This window comes from Taeniopygia guttata, chromosome 4A (assembly GCF_048771995.1).
Source record: "Taeniopygia guttata chromosome 4A, bTaeGut7.mat, whole genome shotgun sequence".
Classification (NCBI taxonomy): Eukaryota; Metazoa; Chordata; class Aves; order Passeriformes; family Estrildidae; genus Taeniopygia; species Taeniopygia guttata.
In genome coordinates, this window is record NC_133029.1 from 16,667,658 (window position 1) to 16,686,952 (window position 19,295).

The 19,295-nt window shown below is 48.1% G+C and overlaps 2 protein-coding genes across 5 annotated transcripts in view; one reads left to right on the top strand and one right to left on the bottom strand.

Annotated features, from left to right (window-relative positions):
- NEXMIF (neurite extension and migration factor) overlaps window positions 1-10,560 on the bottom strand; it is a 165,110-nt gene extending 154,550 nt beyond the window's left edge. For 3 of the 4 annotated variants that reach the window (XR_012056043.1, XM_072929256.1, XM_072929255.1), the window contains exon 1: window positions 9,646-9,789. The gene's annotated coding sequence lies outside the window, so the exon portion shown is untranslated. Of the gene's footprint in view, window positions 1-9,645; window positions 9,790-10,430 lie in introns of those variants that run through there. The other variant, XM_032748411.3, reaches the window with a different exon arrangement.
- On the top strand, window positions 9,638-10,913 carry LOC140684177 (uncharacterized). The gene is made up of 2 exons (XM_072929257.1): window positions 9,638-10,336; window positions 10,437-10,913. Exons 1-2 carry the CDS (start codon window positions 9,896-9,898, stop codon window positions 10,734-10,736), a joined length of 741 nt encoding a protein of 246 aa, XP_072785358.1. The 5' UTR covers window positions 9,638-9,895; the 3' UTR covers window positions 10,737-10,913.
- The last annotated feature ends 8,382 nt before the right edge of the window (window positions 10,914-19,295 follow it).

The following is a 19,295-nucleotide window of genomic DNA, read 5'->3' on the forward strand; positions in this document are numbered from 1 at the left end:
AAGCAACTTTAAAGGTGTTGTTTGCAGCTGCAGTGAAATAAACACTTAAACATTCAGTACTACCCTATGCTGAGCAAGGTATTTCATCTTCACATCCTTTAACTCTGAGCACCACCAGTGATTATCCCATAAAACTTAATTCTGGAGAATGTTTCATTAAATATGCATTTGGATTTGGTCTCAGTTCCATAAAATATTTACTCATGTGCCTAAACATTACATACCCCACCAAGTTTGGGTTTTAGGCTGTCTGGTAACACACACAACAGACTCCAGAAGATAAAACACATTCATTCTTTATCTAAAGAGCTCCACTCCACAGATCAGCCTTTCAGAGATGTGCCAGCTCCAGCTCTAACTAGCTCTTCACACTTTTTTTAAGACTAATAGGCTCCACATATTCATCTCCAAAGGGTATAAATTCCCTTCCTCTCTTTCCCTTTTAAATATGTCAGGCAAAATTACAAAAAAATAACATCTGTGCCACAGTTATGCAACAAGCAGCATGATAACCATTAAACTGCACTTTATAGAGAGTGGGCTGAATTAAAAAATAAAGCAACACAAAAGGAAATGGGAAAAAAGTTCATGTTTAAACCCAGGGACCAGGGAGGGTTTCAGCACCACCACTCTCCCTTGCTTACTCTGACTCCCTGTTCACTGCCCTTCTTCACTGATGCCTCATGGCTATTAATGGCAGCCTGAATATACATGCCATGAACTGCAAAAGGGGATTGAATCTGGCTGGAAAGGGCTTAAACATTCAGTAAGAAGATGAAGAATCCCAAAAGTGGTTTTAGTATGTGTGTACATTTTGCCAGAGTATACCAACAGCACTATATATTCTTTTCTTGCAACACTTAGCAAGCCTTCTCTTTTCATAAATATAGGTCAACAGAGCTAAACTCTGCTTTTGCCTCAACTCCCACTTTAAATGCATAAAAAATTAGATTTTTAGGGAGCAGAATGAAAGGAATGGTGTATTTCATGCTATTATATACCCAGCCAAGGATCCCAAAGGGTTTGTTTGGGCTTTAAAAACAAAACAAAAACCCTTGGCATTTGTCAGACTAAAACCATTTTTCTTTGGTCTTTGCACAACCATCCTTTCCAGATTTGAATAAATAACATCAAACAAACTATTTTGACTTCCATTTACCATGCAGTGCACAGAAGTTGTTCAAGGACAGACAGAGCAGAGTGTGAAGCATTTGGGGACTCTGAGGAGGACCCTGCAGACCCCCCACCAGACCTGGAAATGCTCATTCCAACCCCTCTGCTCCCCTCTTGTCATTTATATTTAAGCAGCCTGATACTGCCCCAAAGAGAAATTATTCAAAGAGCCACAGATAACAAGTTTAGCAGCCACCACCACAGGGTATGGCTGTACCCATAAATGCAGGGAGGGGGATGAAGGTATTAAAAGAATAACAAAAATACCAACTAAATGCCGAGCTACACATCAAGTTTTCAACCTGACCCTGGCAAATAGGAGTGATTTAACACAGCCCCTTCAGCAAATGCCCAGGCCTAACTGAATAATAGAATATAATATAGGTTAATACCCTTAAATATAATTTTGTATTACATAGATACAATATATTTTATATAGATTATGTAAATATTCTAATACCTTTAAACTGCCTTTTGTTTTAACATCAGCCCAGGAATGCACGGTGAGAACTCATCAATTATATTGTCAGCTGCAGATTTCAGATATTTTAGGTTTACTGCACGTTGCAATGGGGACCATAACCCTTCTGCTTTCACAACAGGTTTAAGGCACAAGACAGTTGTTTAGCATTTCTGATACAATATTTAGACTCCACCACACACAAACTCACTGCTCACAATGCAGATTAAGACTTTCCCATACCATGCCAGGCCAAAAAGATTCAAAACACAATTTAAGCAGCATTTTCCTCATTCACCCACTACTTACACTGAAATGTCCCACCAGCAATCCTTTCCTAGGAGCCAGCCCTTCCTCCATTCATGCTCTTGGCTCTTTGCTGGCATTGAGGCTGTTTTATTTTTATTCTCAAGCCACTCATTTTACCCAACAACCCCTCCAGATCACCTGCAGTGGCTGAAAAGTTAATCCAAAATGCTTTCAAGCTCCCCCTGAACTAACCTTTAGGAAGTCTTGAACTCATCCTGGTGAGGGGGAATCCAGCACACAGATTGGGCACAGACAGGTGAACACCACAAACAAGTGAGGAAGGGAGGATGTCATTTATAGGGAAAAAAAAACCCAGAGAGAACCTGAGATTCCAGGGTTTGCTTCACACATGAATTGGAACACACACCAGTAATTCCACACACCAGCAATGAGAATCAGTAATTCCACATAATGGCCAACACATCAGCCACTAAGGAGCTCCAGCTCTGCAGCACAACCCATGCCCATCCTTCCTGCACAGCCAGCAATGCTCCCAAAGGGTGAAATCAGCACTAGACCCTGTTGATGATTAAGCACCAGTTCAAACACCTTTTGCAGAAGCAGAGAACTGTAAGGAGCACGTGGCTCTTAGCTCAACACTGTGCAGGGACATGAACTATAACCCAAATGTAAGTCCTGAAACACAACTTTGTGCTGCCTAAAACAGCCATAAATTGTGATGCTGAAGCAATCAAGCCAATCAAAAATTCTCTCTTTCAAACCAGAAACTCCTTGGAAACACAGTGGTCTGCCCAGCATCCCATCCACCTCCCAAAAGGCTGCTGAGGAGGCACTGCTCAAACCCAGCAAGCAGCAGGCAAGGAATGAGCACAAATGAACCAAAGAAACAACCACAATACACAAAACTCCTCTTCCTGCAGTACAAACTCTCTCCACCAAACAGTAAGCTAACCAGACAAATAAGACAAATAAGTGAAGGTTACTGGGTTAGGACAAATTATTTGTTCTGCAGGAGGTTTGGGCTGAGGGGTTCCTCTGTGTTTGCCATGCCTGGCTGGGCTAACACCACATGGGCTCCTCTGCTCCACATCAACCCATGGCAGGAATGGTCCTGAACTCCACTGGCACCCATGAGCCATGCTGCTGGTGTCACAGCCAGCTGAATTCCTGCAGGAGCTGCCAGGGAATGCCCCACGCACTCCAGCATGAATCTCACTCTCACACTCACATGGCACTGCATGGACAGGTGATTTTGATACAGGAGATTTTGTAAGAGGCAGGCATAAACAAACCATGTGCTACTCCCTACAGAGCCACTGGTGTCAGGGAGATTGGGGTTTGCTTGCTTGAACACAAGCTGAAAATTTAGGTCAGCAGCACTTTCCCTTCTGGTCTTCCCAAAAATTCTACCCACCTTGTCAATGAAGTTAACCTGTCCATGTAATACTAGCAGTAACATTAAACAAAAAAACCCACATCCCAAATTTTTGTAGCTAAAATCACCCCACACCCCAACAGTTCTTTTCATACAAATGAGAACAGTGACCACCCTGAAAATGCAATTTTCATTTTCCCCCCTCAAGGTTCAGAGAGAGCCAAGATTACTAATTGCTCCATTCCCTGGAGCAATATGAAATAAGACCCAGCATCCATCTGTGTTACCACTGAAATACCAGCATGACCCTTAAATTCACGTTCAGAGGATTTAAACATGACCTTGCAAGGCTACCAGAAAAAAAAAAAAAATGCTGCTTGCTGGCCAGACAGACAACAGATTCCCTCTGTACTGGTTAAATTCCCAGCCACCCTCCTCGCTCCCATGAAGCAGTTAAGCATTTCTGTGAAGTTATTCAACAACTGTGAAGGTCAAGTATTGTCCTGACGGGCCAGTCACAAACAAACCCACCTTTCATATCCATCTGTGCTTCAGCCACCAAGCAAAACCCCAACCAGAGGGGGAAAAGGACAGGAAATTAGGAGTAAAGGGTCCACACCTGCTCCCCAGAGCACAGCTGATGCTTGCAGAGGGCTTAGCTGACCCAGCCAGGCACCTGAAAATTGAGGCCAATGCAGTGGATAGGAAAGAACTATTTTTTCCATGTGGAAAACTCATAGTTTCAGCTAAAATACAAGAAATTAAAAAAAAAAAAAGAGCTTCAGTGGCACTTCTGAAGAATAAAAAAAAAAAAAAAAGGCTTTGGAAGCTTTAGATTTGAAGCTTCACAAGCTTCTTATGAAAAATGCAAGCTTTGAAAAACTTCTGAAGAATTAATATTCTTACTTTGGGCTCTTCTACTGCCAACGGACTACGGATGCTGTAACTAATAAAAAATAATTAATGCCAATAAACAGCCCCTTCGTAAGGCTTCAGCTTCTCTCCTCCATCAAAGACTCATCTCATTCATTGGGACATTGTAGAGGAAACAAAATTCACCCACAGAACTTGTCTTTCCCACATTTGGTTCCCCTGTGCTGTAACTCACAATTAAAATCCTCCCAAGTGCGAGGAAAGGAATCTGATTTTTTTTTAATAAGGACACAGTTCCAAAAGCAGCTCCAGAGCATGGCAGAGACCTCACCTGGAATGAAAGTGGGAAAGAGTTGGGAATTTGTGCCTAAGCCCTCCCCAGGACCCAGGTCTCATGCTGGGAATGAAACAACCAAGAAGTTCTCAGGAGTGCTCTGAGCACCCCAAGCCACGTGCTGGCACTCCTGAGAGTCCTGCAAGATCCACAAGAGCTCATTTTCCTGATAACCTCCATCAGAGTGTCCAAATACCCTCAAAAATGCAACAGTCTCATTGCACCAGCCACCTTCTCAGCAGTTTCAGCATGTCAGGAAAGGGGCAGTGACAATGTTGGGTTTTAGTGTGTGAGGAGCTCCCAACCCCGGGAGCAGAGAGGCAGAAAACACCTCGGCTGTTTGGGGTTCTTTTAGAAATCCTGACACTCCTCTCTCCTCAGTGGAGCAGCCCCAGACACCAGCAGGGAACACCACAGAGCAGGCAGGGACCCTCAGACCAAACCCACCACGAGGAGTCTCTTCTGCACAACAGAAACCCCACAGGCAACAAGAGGAGGAGGCTGATAAATTGGCAGAAAAACCCCCACTGGTGTCAAGGCCAGGCCTGGAAGAGCTGCTGCCCCTGCCAGCCCCAGTGGCACAGCAGGGACTGGCACTGCAGCACCAGCCAGGGGACAGCACAAGCCAGACCTCAACCTCCCTCCTAAGTCAGAGACACAGTCTGATGCCCAAGGAAAACAACAGCCACGGCAGAGACAGAGATCACAGTCCTGATAGTGACAATGCAGACAGGTGTTAAACTGATGGGGTAAATTAATTAGCTGGGGTCCCAGCAGAAGCAATGCTGTCGGGCCAGCAGACTGTGGTTCCACCTTCCCAGCAGGGAGCAACACCAGTAAATCAAGACAAGGAGACTGATCAGACTTCTAGTGACACATCCACCCAGATTCTGAAGATGCAGCACAAAACAAAGATATATAAGATCAGTGAAAGGCAACAATTAGCCAGCAGAATTTTCCATCATGGGAGACCATCAAGACAAGAGCTTGGATAAATTAAGCAAATCGGTTATCTCACAGTCAAAAGCTTGTTTAAAGGCAAACAAGACTGCAAATACGAACTCAGACTACTGGGCATAAATCACTTCTGAATGCTTAAGGGTTAGAAGAAAGCTCTGCCCAGGGACAACACCCCCAGCACTGCCCACTCTCCGATCCCTGTGCAGCTCCTCCAGCAGAGCTGGCACAGACCTGCCTGTGACTGGAGGGCACTGGGCCACGTCCCTGGATTATTCACAGGGCTGACGTAGCCATGCAGACACAGATCCACCTCATCCCTGTCACTCTTTGGAGACTGCATAATCATAGCTCAGCCCATGCCAGAGCAACATGAGGAACACCTTCTGTACAGAAGAAATTCTCAAGATTTAAAGTTTTAACACAAGCTAACAAACGCCAGGGATGAAAGAAATCCTGGGATGAAAGATCTCCATGACACCTGCTTTGAATAAAAAGACATTGCTACAAAAATATCACAGACCTGCTGGTCTAGAGCCTTTGCTTCATGTCATTCCCCAGACATCAATTTGCAATAGAGGCACACAAAAGCAGCATTACACAGATTACATGCTACTCCCCTGAACTGCAAACAAAATCCACCCAGCACTACCACCACAGTCCAAAGCACCACGGCACCAAAGCCACTTCCCCTGGCTGTTCCTGAGATGAATTTGCTAAGGATAAAGGTTCAACACTCATTTGCAGAACTGACGGCTCCTCCCGCAAGCTGTGCTCTGGCTCAGCTTTCCCACACACTCCCCATTTCCCCTCGTGTCCACAGGCAGGTCAGCAGTGCTACCATCCCTCTGGCACGGGCAGCAGGACAGGTTTTATTCTCCATTTGTGCATCCTTCAGGCAAACCCCCATGCCTGGATGCTCAAGGCAGTCCATCATCGTCAGCATCTGTAACTTCGCTGCTTTCTACACAACACAACGCAAGGCAATTTTTTAATGTTTGGTTGTAACAGCACCCAGGAGCTCTAAAATCAAAAAAACAAAAGGCTGAGATCCCATCACGCCTCTCACATCACCCACCCACAAGGTGGGTCCTTGTGCTAGAACAGCTCAGACCCCTGCACAGGCGACACTACAGGTGCGTACGACCAGCTCAGAGAAAAGAGGGAACAGCAAGGTACCAACAAAACATGGTTTGCTCAGTTTTATGCCACATGGCTCATTTACTCACTGCTGGCAGCATCCACAAAATCAGGCTCGTCAAGCACCTAACTGTATACACAGGTAATGATTATAAAGCCAACTCAAGCGGGGCTAAAAGTACACAAAGATCTGCATAAAAATAAAAAAGTGCAATCCTCTCCCAGGTGGAAAACAGGACTTTGAACGTAACAGGTGGATTACATAACAATTATTTTGCTCCCAATTCTCAAAATATATATTTTTAAATACCCTCACAGACCAAAAGCTGTCATTACTGAGAAGCAATAGCAATTTTACTCTGGTAAACACTCAGGCTACCCAAACTCTCTCAGGGCCAAACACAAACTCAGCAACAGCAGCATCAAAGAGCCCCCACACAAGGACCAGGGCAAGGCCTGGAGCATCCATGGCTCTCCTCCCTGGATTCTGCCCAAGGAAAAGATTATTTCCTAATGCTGCATTTTGTTTGCAATGGGGCATAAACTTCAAGGGGATGGTTCACTGCTGTGCTGGAGGGAAGCAGCACGGTTGGGTTGTTGCCACAATGGAAAAGCCTTAATATCCAAAAAATGCACCTCGCATCGATGGTTGGGTCCCACACCCAGGGTCCAACCTGAGCCAGACCCCTTTGTCTGGGAACACTTTCTGCCCGAGCCTGGGGCCTTCTTGGTCCTGCAAGCACATTTGAGTCTTTTCATATATTCCTTTGCAGAGCCAGGAGAAAGATACACACGTGACCCATCACAAAAACATCCACGAGGCCTCAGCATCTCAAAAGAGAAGGACACCACCGAGGCACTGCCCCACACAGACGTACTCCCTGTCCCAGCTAGGGAAGTTAAAACCCACTGGCCACAACCTCTTCTCTCTTTTTCAATCTGAAAGAGACTCCTCAGCATTCAGAACTCAACGTTTAAGTGGGCTGCCAGAGCCTCGCCTCCAAAAGGCAACAGCAAACACCAAAAAAAAAAAGGAAAAACAAACGCACAAATATCCCCCTTCCCCGCCCCCAAAGCTGAGCAGAGGGCGAGGAGCAGAGAGGGAAAGGGGGACGAGGCACACAGGGAAGGCGGCCGGGTGCTCCCCTTCTCTGCCTCCCTTTTATTCCTGCTGAGTGTAGTAACACTTGAACTGGCTCTCTTTATTTGCAGCCGGATACGCGCTTTCAAAGATACTGTACTACTGTGTAGGCCAAGCAGGGACTCTCTTTCTTCCCTTGGTTAGGGCTTTTGGGAAAATAATTATTCACCAGAACTGCCATCGTGAACAGAGCAAGCTAAATCAATGTAGCTTTGTATGGGCCATTGCCACTGCAAAGCAAATACTCCATCAAGACATGGATCAGTGAGAATTTTATCACTAGGAATCCTTATGCACATCTTTGTGTATTTTTAATATCCACCTTATCCCTCCCCACGCTCCTGCACCCCACCCTCCCCATGGATTTGTCTTGTGTCACTGGCAGCTATGGGGCTTGGCCATGAGATTCACATCAGTAAAAACGTCTTAAATACACAGGTTTATTCCCCTTTAAAAAAATTAATAAAGCATTGGTGCAGAGCAGATTTATTCACTGAACAGGTTGATTTATTTAACAGACTTGACATACATCAAAACCTACTATAGGCTTACATAATTGTTATCCATTTAGCAGGTCTGGTTCTTTTGTCAAGTATTTGTTTTTCAAAAGTGATTCACTAAAGACTGCTGCCTTCTGCACAGCTCACATACCTTAACAAATGCAGTCTTGCATGGGGTATTAGCTGGAGTGACTTTAAATTGCATCCTACCTGCCTGAGCGCTGCCGCTATTTTTTTTTTTAGCCTCTGTATTATTCCTTTACTAAACCACACGAACACACACACAAAAAAAAAAAAATTAAACAGCAAAGCAAGAGGCAGGAGCGTGTGTAGCGGCACACGGAGCCCCGGCGGCAGCAGCGTGTGCCGTGGCTCGGTGTTACCGCAGTACCACGCCGCTCCGGCGATGCCAGCAGGTACCTCCGGCGGCACAGCCGAGTACCAGGATGTTGATGGCTGCACGGAGCTCTCGGGGCAGGGGGGACGAGCAAACCGCCGGGCGGAAACGGGGGGAAAACCTCCGGGAGGATTTCAGGACCACGGAGCCGTTTTGTTTTCCCGCAAGAGGCTCATTGAGGCCTCGGCTCGCACAGGCGCAGCGCTCCCTCCGGCCTCACGCATCCACCCACGGCTCCCCAAACACGCACCATCCTGCGCGGGAGCCCCGCGGGAGGCGGAACGCGGCGGAGCATCGAACCCATCGCCCCGGCGCTCACCGCCGGCCCCTCACGGCTCCTTCGGCTGCATCTATCGCACCGCGCATCGCTCGCCTCGGGGCCGAGGAAGGATTTCATCCCCCCCCCTCGCTCCAGCATCCTCCTCGCACACACACACCGGGCACATCCCGGGGCTCGGGGATGGCAGCGCCCGGGTGCCGACCGCACGGACCCGGCGCTCCGCCGCCCGCCAGACAGATGGTTAATTACATTCACAGCCGCATTTTGCGCTGGGATAGAGTTTCAGACAATGAGCCAGTTTTATTTGATTAGCCAGTTCTCTAGTTTAATGCGCGCGGTGACAGCTACTCCCAGGGCTGGGGCTTTTTTTTTTTTTTTTTTTCCCCTTAAATAAAAATAAAAATCCCATCCCCCCTCCTTCATTATGTTTTTGTTCTGGCCGAGGCTGAAGTAAGCGCGGCCCCCGCGGCCGCCGGGGGCCCGGCGGGGCGGCGCCCCCGCCCCGCGCTGCACCTGCCCGGGGTGGGGGGGGACACGGCGCCAAGTTGCCGCCCCCCCCCGTCACCTCAGACCACCCTCGCACACACGCACACCCCGCAACTTCCCCGCAGGCCTCCGCGCAGGCCGGCGCTGCCATCAGCATCCCCTCCTCCTCCTCCTCCTCCTCCGCCCCGCTGCCCCCGCGGTGTGCCGGCGCGGGCGCGGGGGGTGTGCGTGGCTGAAGCTCCGCGGCGGCGGGACTCACCTCGGCGCGGGGCCCGCGATGGAGCGGGGGTCCCCCGCCCGCCGGGCGCTGCCGGTGCTGCGGCTCAGCGCTGCTCCATGCGCCCGGGGCCCGGCGCGCGCAGGTGGACGCGCCCGCCCCCGGCCCCCGCCTCCCGCCGCCGGCCCCCGCCCCTTCCCCCGCCGCCGCCGCCGCCGCCGCCGCCGCCCCACGGACGGGCCCCCCGGCCCCGCGCTCCCTGCGCAGGGACGGGCGGAGCGCGGGAGGGAGGATGGGGGGCGGCGGCTCCCGCCTCGCCCCGCCGCCGCTGCCTCCTCCTCCACCTCCTCCTCCTCCTCGCCGCCGCCGCCGCCCCCCCAGGCCTGAGCCCATTCAGGAGGTGCCGGGCAGCGCCGCCGCTGCCATTGTTCGCCGGGAGCGGGACCCGCTGCCCGCCCCGCACGCCCGGCCCGGCCCGGCCCGGCCCGGCCCGGCGGGAGCGCGCACCGCGCCCGGCCCGGCCATAAAGGGCGCGCGGCCGCCGCCGGGCCGGGCAGTGCCGAACCGCGGCCGGGCTGCGGCACCGGCACCGCGGGCACCGGGAGGGGTCGGGGGCCCGGCCCCGCGGCGAGGGGACAATGGGGCCGAGCCGGTGTCACCCCCGCGCACGGCTCGGCCGGAGCCCGCAGTGGAACTCGCTCCCGGCGCAGTCCATCCGGCTCGATTCTCCATAGTGCGTATGGGAATCACCTCAGGGCTTGCAGCGGCTTTTCTGATTTATTTTCATGATCACGTCATTAATACCAGCGCCTAAAACCGTGGTTTACCTTCAGATGCCCATTCCCGGGAGGAGGCTGCCTCATCTCAGGCTGGCAGAGGACTCGCCGAGGTGCCAGGCAGGGACGCACCAGGCGCTGCCTTTGGCCGAGCAGGAGGGCGACAAACAGCCCAGGCAGGAGCCAACATCTCCCGAGCCTGTGAGCCGAGAAAATCCTCCCTTCTCGCAGGACCCCAGCCTGTGTCTCTGTGACACCCTCACACGGGCACCGTGGCCGCAGTTTCTGCACTGGGGACCGGAGGAAACTTCTGTTGTTTTTTCATCTCCTGAGTCAACAGAATGGTTTAGCAAATAGAAGGCAAACCAGACACACCTATTAGCCTTTAGGTTTATTTAAGTTCACTGTGATATTGAAAAGAGGTTTCTAGTCTTACATTATCGCTTGAGTTGCTTTTTCATCTTAACACATACAGTCTAAAAATTGATTAGCTAACTCTCTGTGGCTAAAATATTAAAGTATCAAGCACTTTAGTCCTTGTTCGTACAGCATCAGACAGCCCCATCCATGCAGCAATAAAACAGGAACATATGACGACATATGGAATGCTCTCTCAATTCAGAGCACTTTACACATGAACCCTCAGCATTGCAAAATAAGGAACTAATCTCATTTTTTCTTCATTGACAGCAGTACCCAGGACCGGGACATGCCATACATCACATGTGAATAAATTATTCATTCCCACTGTGTCAGGACACACGCTTGAAGGGGTCCAGAAACTGACACCAGCAGTAAATGCTTTGCCCAAGGCCACAGAGTGAGGTGGTGTCAGTTTCTGGGAAGTAGCACTTCCCAGTCCTATCCCAAGTGATGGTTTTCCTCTCCAGCCTCACCACATTGCTGTGGGAATTACACATTTCAATCCCTGTACCTCTGCATGTTTGTAACGCTGCATTTTGTTTCAATACCCTGTCATTTTCTTGGCAGAAAGATTCGAGTAATATAAATAAGTAATTAATCAGGGTCAGGTGAGATGGTGACAGCACACCTGGCAGTGCTCACTAAAATAAACACACAGGTGGATGGTGGTCATGAACTGCTTTCAAAATGAGCTGGGGGCAGGTTTTGCCCTCAGCAACCTCACATAGGGGCTGTGCCCTTGAAAAGTGCCACCAAAGGCACACAAGCAAATTTGGCAGCTCTTCTGCTGAGGCACCTCCCAGGGCAGGAATAACATGGCCAGAAGCACCTGGCAGAGCCACCCAGCTGCTGCCAATGCCTTTGGGAAGGTGCCACACTGGAGCTGTGTGCTGGAGGTGATGACAATCACCTGGGTATAATCACCAAGATAAGATTAGAAGTAAACCCGGGGAGGGCCTTGGTGGAGATGAAAAGACACATTCAATTAAGTGAGCCTTGCACCTGGATCCAGTTTAGAAAGACAACACAAGTATTTATTTAAGTGCTGTATTTTAGAGGGAACACAAACATGAGGCTCAAAGATTATCCTTGGGGCTGTGAAACAACATAATGCCTTTAGTTCCACTTACCCACACCACCCAGTGAAGGTCCTTCAGTTACAGAACCACCACAATGGTGATCGGCAGGCAGCGTGAAGTTCTGCACAGCACCTCAGGCAATCTGAAAAATTACCAGTCTGTGCACTGTGATCTTTCCATGTACTGCCACAAACAGATGTGGAAGGGGCACTGACAGGGCACCCTTGGCAGGGTGTTCATTTTCCCACCTTGGCAGGGTATTAATTTTCCAGGCTGTCGAATAGAGGCTCACAGGTGTGAGAACAAGGTGCTAAGAAAGCTCCTTTTGGCAGGAAGGGATGACAGCCCCTGAGCCAGGGGTGACAGTGCTGCCAGCCCAGCCCTACCCCACAGCCCTGCTGGTCTCCTGCCCCTCCCTGCAGCTCTTGCTGCAGCCAGCACCGTGATCATTCACTGCAACCTGAACCACGGAGCAGATCAGACATTTACATCTGTCCCAGCCTTCCAGCTGTCTTCACACAGAATCCATGTGCCCAGACATGGATATAAGCCAGGATCCTCTGCCTGCTGGTCTCTCCAGGAAGCAGGAGTCAGTCTAAGAGAAAAGAACCTGGGTTATGACAAGAAGCCAATGCCATGGTGGTTTCCAGTTCTCCAAGTGCCCATTTCCTATCATTTCTTCATGATTCCTTCTTTTCCAGATTCACAGGAGTCTCACTGCAGCACACCCAATATGGGTCAAATCCTTATTTTTCCTGTGGCCTAACTAATTTCTGCCGTACACATACCAGAGGTAGAGGTCCACCAGGGGATTCTGGTTTGCCCAAGGCACAAGCAGAGCACAGATGGGATTTTCAGATCTCAAATCCTACATTCTTGGGTGAGCCTGGAAAAGCATGGTTCAAGCAAAAAGCTGCCAGATGTTCTGAATCTTACAAACTCAGGGGCAAAGGCAGCAGGGTGGCAGGAGACATCACCCTCCCATCCCATTCCAACACAACCAGCTGGAGAGGATTTCTTCCCCACTCTCACAGACTTCCAGGACCAACTTTGGAAAAAGAACATAGAACATAGACCATTGGCAGAATGAGAAGCACTCCAGGAGGCAGGATGGGGTTTTGACTCATGGGGGTAAAGGACTCCCCCCCTCTCCTCCTCTTTCCTTCCCAGGTGTTGGTGTGTGATGTAAAAGCAGCAGTGGGCTGTGGGAAATAACTCTGAATTGGCAAACAGTGAGTCCTTCTTACTGAGTCCAAAGCCATTCCTGAAGAAGAAAGCTGGAATCATGCACTGCACACTCTGAATTTCTCCTTTCCTCTCTGGCACACCTGTCAAGCCGTACAGCTTTGGCAGAAAACCATCCCAAGGCACCCAAACCAGCAGTGCAGGCTGAGGCCCCGGCTGCAGACAGACTCCCCCTGCATTCCTGGCTGTTCCATCCCCCTGAGCGCTGTCTCAGAGCAGCTGCAGGAGCAGAGCTGATGTTCAGCCCACACCTTCTCTTTGCTCCCAGGTTCCAGATATTCCCCGTAGCTGCTCGGGGCCGTCACTGACCGTGCGGGAAAGACAAATTTCCAACGTGCCTGACAGAGCTGTGGAAGGAGCGAAGGTGAGGAGGGTCCCAGAGGAGTTTCCAGGCTTCTCCATTCCTTGACAGGCTCCAAAGACACCCAGCCCTGCCTCACAAGGCTAAAAACCTCCTTGTTCAAGTCAGGCAGTGACAGCAAGGTCACAGCCTTTGAGGCTCCCCTGGCCCATTAAACTGCACTACTAATGGGCTCTGAGCCCCCCAGATCTGTCCCTGCCTATTCCTTCCTTTCTCCCACCTTCCTCCCAACATCTCAACGTGACATTGTAAATTTTCCTTTAAATTGTGCATTTCTCTTACCAGTTTCCATGGCCAAACACCTCCTTAGTGGTGCCTTCTGAGCAGGAGGAAAGGAGGAAAGCTCCCATTTGTGCCTGGGCCAAGGCGAGCGTTCTGTGGACAGAAGGCTCTGTGTGCCCTCGTTCCTTGGCAGGAATAACAACCTCGGCCACTTCAGGGGAGGTGACTGGATTAGCAGGGGAGAAAGGAAAAAAAAGGGAAGAAGAAAAGGAACCAGTAACAGCCAAAAAGTCTCAAGCATGGCCTGGTGTATTTACAGTGAGCCAGAGCACAGGCTGGAAAAAAACCTGGAGAAAGCACAGGGATCAGGACATCCCAGAGTCACAAACTGCCCTGGATTCACTGCAGCTTTGATCTTCTCACAGGCAGTAAACCCATGACCTGGGCAAGGATGAACTGCTGAGGTGCAGGGCAGTTTCTGGTATCCCAGGGTTCAAAGCCTGTTGCTGCTTTGCTGAGCTGGCTGGCACCTGGCAGTGCTGGGTGAAGATGGCAGAGCCCAGAGGGCTGGTCAGGACTCTTTGGTAACAGCTGGAAACTCAGTTTCTGTTTTGCAATTCCATCTTTCCCATTGCACTGTGGCTCTTCGGGGCAGCTGCGCAGACCAGCAGAGCCAAGCCCTGTTTATTGTGGATGGAGCTATTTCTTGGAGTGTTCTATAAAAATTTCCTTTCTTTAGAAAACATGAAACTCCTTGTGCCCAGAGGCACCTTGTGCTTTTCTCTCTTGTTTCAATGCAGAGGAGGCTGCAGTGGTGAGCAGAGGTCCCATAGAGCAGAGCTGGTGGAAGGGGTTGATTTTAATGCCAACAGAGCAGCCACAAAACATGGCCACAGAGCTCTTGCCACCCCCAGAGCTGCTTGGCCAATCTTCAAAAAGAAACCCATCTCACAGAAATCCGAAATTCCTCTGTTCTCTGAAAGGAACGTTCAGGAAATGCCCATTGCCTTTGATCCCAAACATCTTGGAACTGCTCTCCTGAATCACCAGCACCTCAGTAAGTTCCCTAAGTCGGTTTGCAACTCACCTGGTGAATTCCAGGAGCTGGTCTCACCTCTGCCTCAGCCTGCACAATCACCGAGGTTCAGCTCTCCTTAAGCCCCATCTAATTATGCAATTTAACTGCAGCAAGAACAACAGCTTTGCTGAATATGCAACAGTCTCCTCATTGTGCTTTGATGGGGGGAGAGAAAAGGAAAAGGCAATTTCGTTTAAAGTTCAGGCATTTCTATGGGGCTTTTCCGAAGTGAAAAAGATAGAGACCTCTCTCTCTCAGGTGAATCTGGAGTCAGAGACGTTTTCCTGGTGTGTCCTGGGTGCAGCCACAGCTACCTGCACACAATGGCACAAACCCTGGCGTTTTTCCTGCTCATTTTTCTTCAGGACTGTAGTTCATTAACTCCAGTAACGCAGTTTCATTAATGTGCATTAACCAATGACTTTCCCATTACTGCTGCTGTCTCCAATCAAAGACTCATTTATGGAAAACAAGGGCAGAGGGAACAACATGCTTTGGCAGCTGTAAGATCATACGCCCAGAGCTTTATACCCTCTGTCTTATATTTTTACGTTAAAGTATCACGAGCTATTACCATATTTTTCATTATTATTTGTGGCACTAAATACTGCAGCTCCCAGTGCCAGATGGCAAATATTCAGAATAAAAATAATGCAAGGCCAATCTTAGAAAGACTCAATGTGAGTGTAACAGCATGTATTAATCCTCCTTTCCTAATGCACATGGTTAAAATATTAGCAGACTTAAAATCTGGTTTTCCAATTTAGAGGAGTCACATATTACAGAATGATATGCATGCATATATACATATATTTAAACGTGTACATATAAAATTTTTAATTTCTTTCCATTTTATTTGCATGTTTCAAGTGTCTTAACATAATACATGGACATATCATCTTTCACTCTTCAGGAGGTTATTTTAACCAGGAAAGAAAACCAAATACTTTCAAAATGAAACATAAGCAAAACCCCTTTTCTAGAAATTGTTATTGGTACAAAATACTTTTTTTTTAATATATAAACAGCTTGAGTCCTAAACTTAACCAGATGGAAACGTGCCTACAAAGCATTGGATCTAATTCAGAAGAGACTGACAGCCAACAGATGAGCCAATTTAGCCCATCCCATGCCAAAAATGGTCAATCATGTTATCTTATGTGTGACTCGACTCTGGCAGATGCCAACTCTATCCAAACAACTTCAAGCATCTTTTTGGAAGACTGGATTATTTTACACACACTTTTAAAAAATCATAATAATGCTCGATTTTTCTGGAAACCTTCCACTTAGCTTCAGCATTTTCATAAGAGATTTTTGATTAATTTATTTTAAGGATAAGTCCTTTTATTTTATAGCCTAACAGAAGAAATGCTTTCCAACCCAAAAAAGCCTGATAAAAAAAATTACTAAATTGCAGTTCAGTGACAGACCCCCATTTGTTTAAATATTCATACAAGGAAAGCTTTACACCTGTGCAAATCTTCCTTAAGCCAAATGTTTGCTTTCAACAACACAAAGAATCACGACAGGAAGTACGAGTTAAAGGTGCTTCCTGTATCCCTCATTACCTTCCCCAAAATAAGGAGCAAAGTCAAAACTAAAGAAGTTTTTTATATGCTGAGTGACTACAACCAAAGCTTTTTAAAAAAATTGTAATTCATAATCTCTCAGTGAATTTTCTTTTGATGCTTATCAGAAGACCTGTCAAACATCTGCCTCCACCTTCAACAGAACAGAACTTCCACCTCAGTGTCCTCTGAAACCCACACACTCTGGGCAGCATAGTGCTGGTATACTGTTTTTTTTCTTGCCCCTAATTTGAATGATTAAAAGGAAAAAAACCCACTTATTCAGTGATTACTCCATCACTGACAGCACAGAACCATTCAATCCCTCTCCAATGCATCACATCCCCTGTAGCTAAGCCCTGTGTCTGCTGTCAGCTTGGGCTCTGCTTCAACTCAGTCTGAATTTCAGCTTCCCGCTGGCACCCTGGGAGGTCTCAGGTGATGAGAGCTGCAGAAACCACTGCAAACACTCAGCAGCTCATCATCTTTCACTGGACACCTCGAAAGGGCACATTTTAAAAGATGGATGTTTTCAAATCCATTGTTTCTAGGGAGAACAGTGCCAGCTTTCCTGCCACGCAGAGGGCAGAGGTTCTGCTCATAGCCAGCACTTTGGGTGTCTTCTTGGCAATCACACACAAGGTTGCAATTTCATTTTCCATTTGTCCAGGAGGTAATTGCACTGCCTGTGTGAAGTGACCTTCCTGCACACAGCACACGGAGCCAGGCAATTATCCACGGGACTTGCAGCAGCCTCTCCATTTCCAACCTTTTTATAGAGCCCTTTGTGATGGCAGGCCCAAGATTTTGAGATCCACAGACATTCATCTAAGCTGAAGTCTGGATGTTTTTAGAGATCTTCCTTCCAGGACAAACAGATGTTCTCAGTTGTGTGAGCATTTCCTTATACTTGTCCTGCTCCACAGAAATAAGATGGTGTCAAGGTGACCAAGGGACTTGGCTGCAGGTGTTCACCTTGGACTTGAGGCAACTTTTAAAGAAAAGGTCACACACATTTAAAGGATTCATTTCTGTGCTTCTCAAGCATAAAACACTCAGTTTTCAGTGGATTGAAACACTAGAGTTTAGGTGCTTGCATCAAACTTGTCTCTACTTCATCCTAGCTAGTTTATAGATTATAAAAGCAAGGAATCCTGGAATTGTTTAGGTGGGAGAAGACCTTCAAGATAGATTATATTGTGCTCATACCTTGCCAGCCCTAGTGGTAGGAAGTCCTTGGAAAGAATCACAAACTACTGGAGAAGCCTTTGGAAAAAAATGGAAAAGTTAGATTTTATCCTCTAGGTCAGTTTGGGGTTTTAAAATAACAATATTTTTCCTCTGTTTATGGATATTTAGCCAGTGGGTGACCAAATGCTTCAAACAGCCTCAGCCAGGCTGATCCCAGCTTCTCACTGCCCAGATAGCCTCTGGCTGAACTGCAACTCAGCACTCAGCCAGTGCCAAGGACTTCCCTTCATACTCACTACCATACTCACAGCCACTGCCCACCTTGCTGTACAGTCTGCAGCGCAAAAACTGGGTCTGGGATTCAAAAACTGTGTTGGCAACAGCTGGGTGATTCAGCAAATATAGTTTTTTTCTACAGCTATACTATACAGCAAATATAGTTTTTTCTACAGTTTTTTCTTTTCTGCACCTACTTTAAAGAGCAGCACTGGCCAAATTGAGTTGGTTGTGCTGCCATTACCTGGTAAACCAATGTTTCCTTTAGTTCCTGTGCCATCACTCCCACAGATCTTACAGCAGGTTCAGTAAGAACTTCAGGCCAAGTGTGCATTAAAACAAGTAGATGGTGGCTACAAAACATATAATAAATTTTGGTTGCACTACAAGGAACCCTGTGTTCAGTCACAGGGCACGGGTGACTATCCAGGGAGTCTTCTTTAGGAAGACACAGCTCTTCTCCTCGGCTGCTCACACGTATGCCTCGTGTGTGTTCCTCAGATGACACTGGGGCACCTGTGAGTTTGCAGCTCTCCTGCCACTGCCCATTTCAGTTTAAGTCAGGCCCGAGTTGCTCTGAGCCATGAAGTCATTAGTGAGTGTTCACTCCCCACACAGCCAGGGCTGGGCACCCCAGAGCACTCAGCAGCCAGGGCTCCACCAGCCTCCTCCATCTCCTGCTCCTGCAGAGTTCCTTGGCCACTCTTTTCACTTCATTACCTCCTGCACTCAGGGAGGAACAATCTGTTGAGAAACTTCCTTTTAATCAAGCTCAAGTATTGGGATGTGGTCATTTGTATAGAAATTCACCTGGATGGTGGCGTGGGTCCTCGGGGGAACTGCTTTGGAACACAAGCACTTATTTTCCATGAAATATCACTGGATCTTGCTGCAGTCAGTGGGAATAAAAACAAGTGTGTTTAACAAGATGTCACAAACCATTCCCAGGCTGTCACAGCTTTCCAACATTTTCCAGTGGATTGTTATTACCAGATCCCTGCAAGTCTGCAGCAAACGATGCCGCCTCTGACTCTGCTCATCCTGCTCCACTGATGACGTGAGCTGTCAGACTGGAAACTCAGAATTGTCAAATAGCTGTAATTTGCAGATTTAGTAAAAGAGCTTAACATTCCTTTGAGTAAAGTACTTAAGAGATGTATTCCGTGGGATTTATGGGCTGTGAAAGTCTGTGTGGTTTTGGGATCTCCATAGGACAGCTCGAGTGTCAGTAAAGCAGATTTGGCCTAAATCAGAGACTGCCATTAGATGTGAGCTTATATCCCACTGAAGGAATTTCCACAGGGACTCTGCTAGCAAGTCTGAAAACAGCCATTTGGAGGATTTGCTTTTCTAGATACCTACTGGAATCACATGGGTGTTTATTTACTGGAACTTGACTGCTTCCCAGCAGGCTAAATAACAGAAAGTTTAGGGCCTTCAATTAAATTAAACAAATCCCACAAAATAATC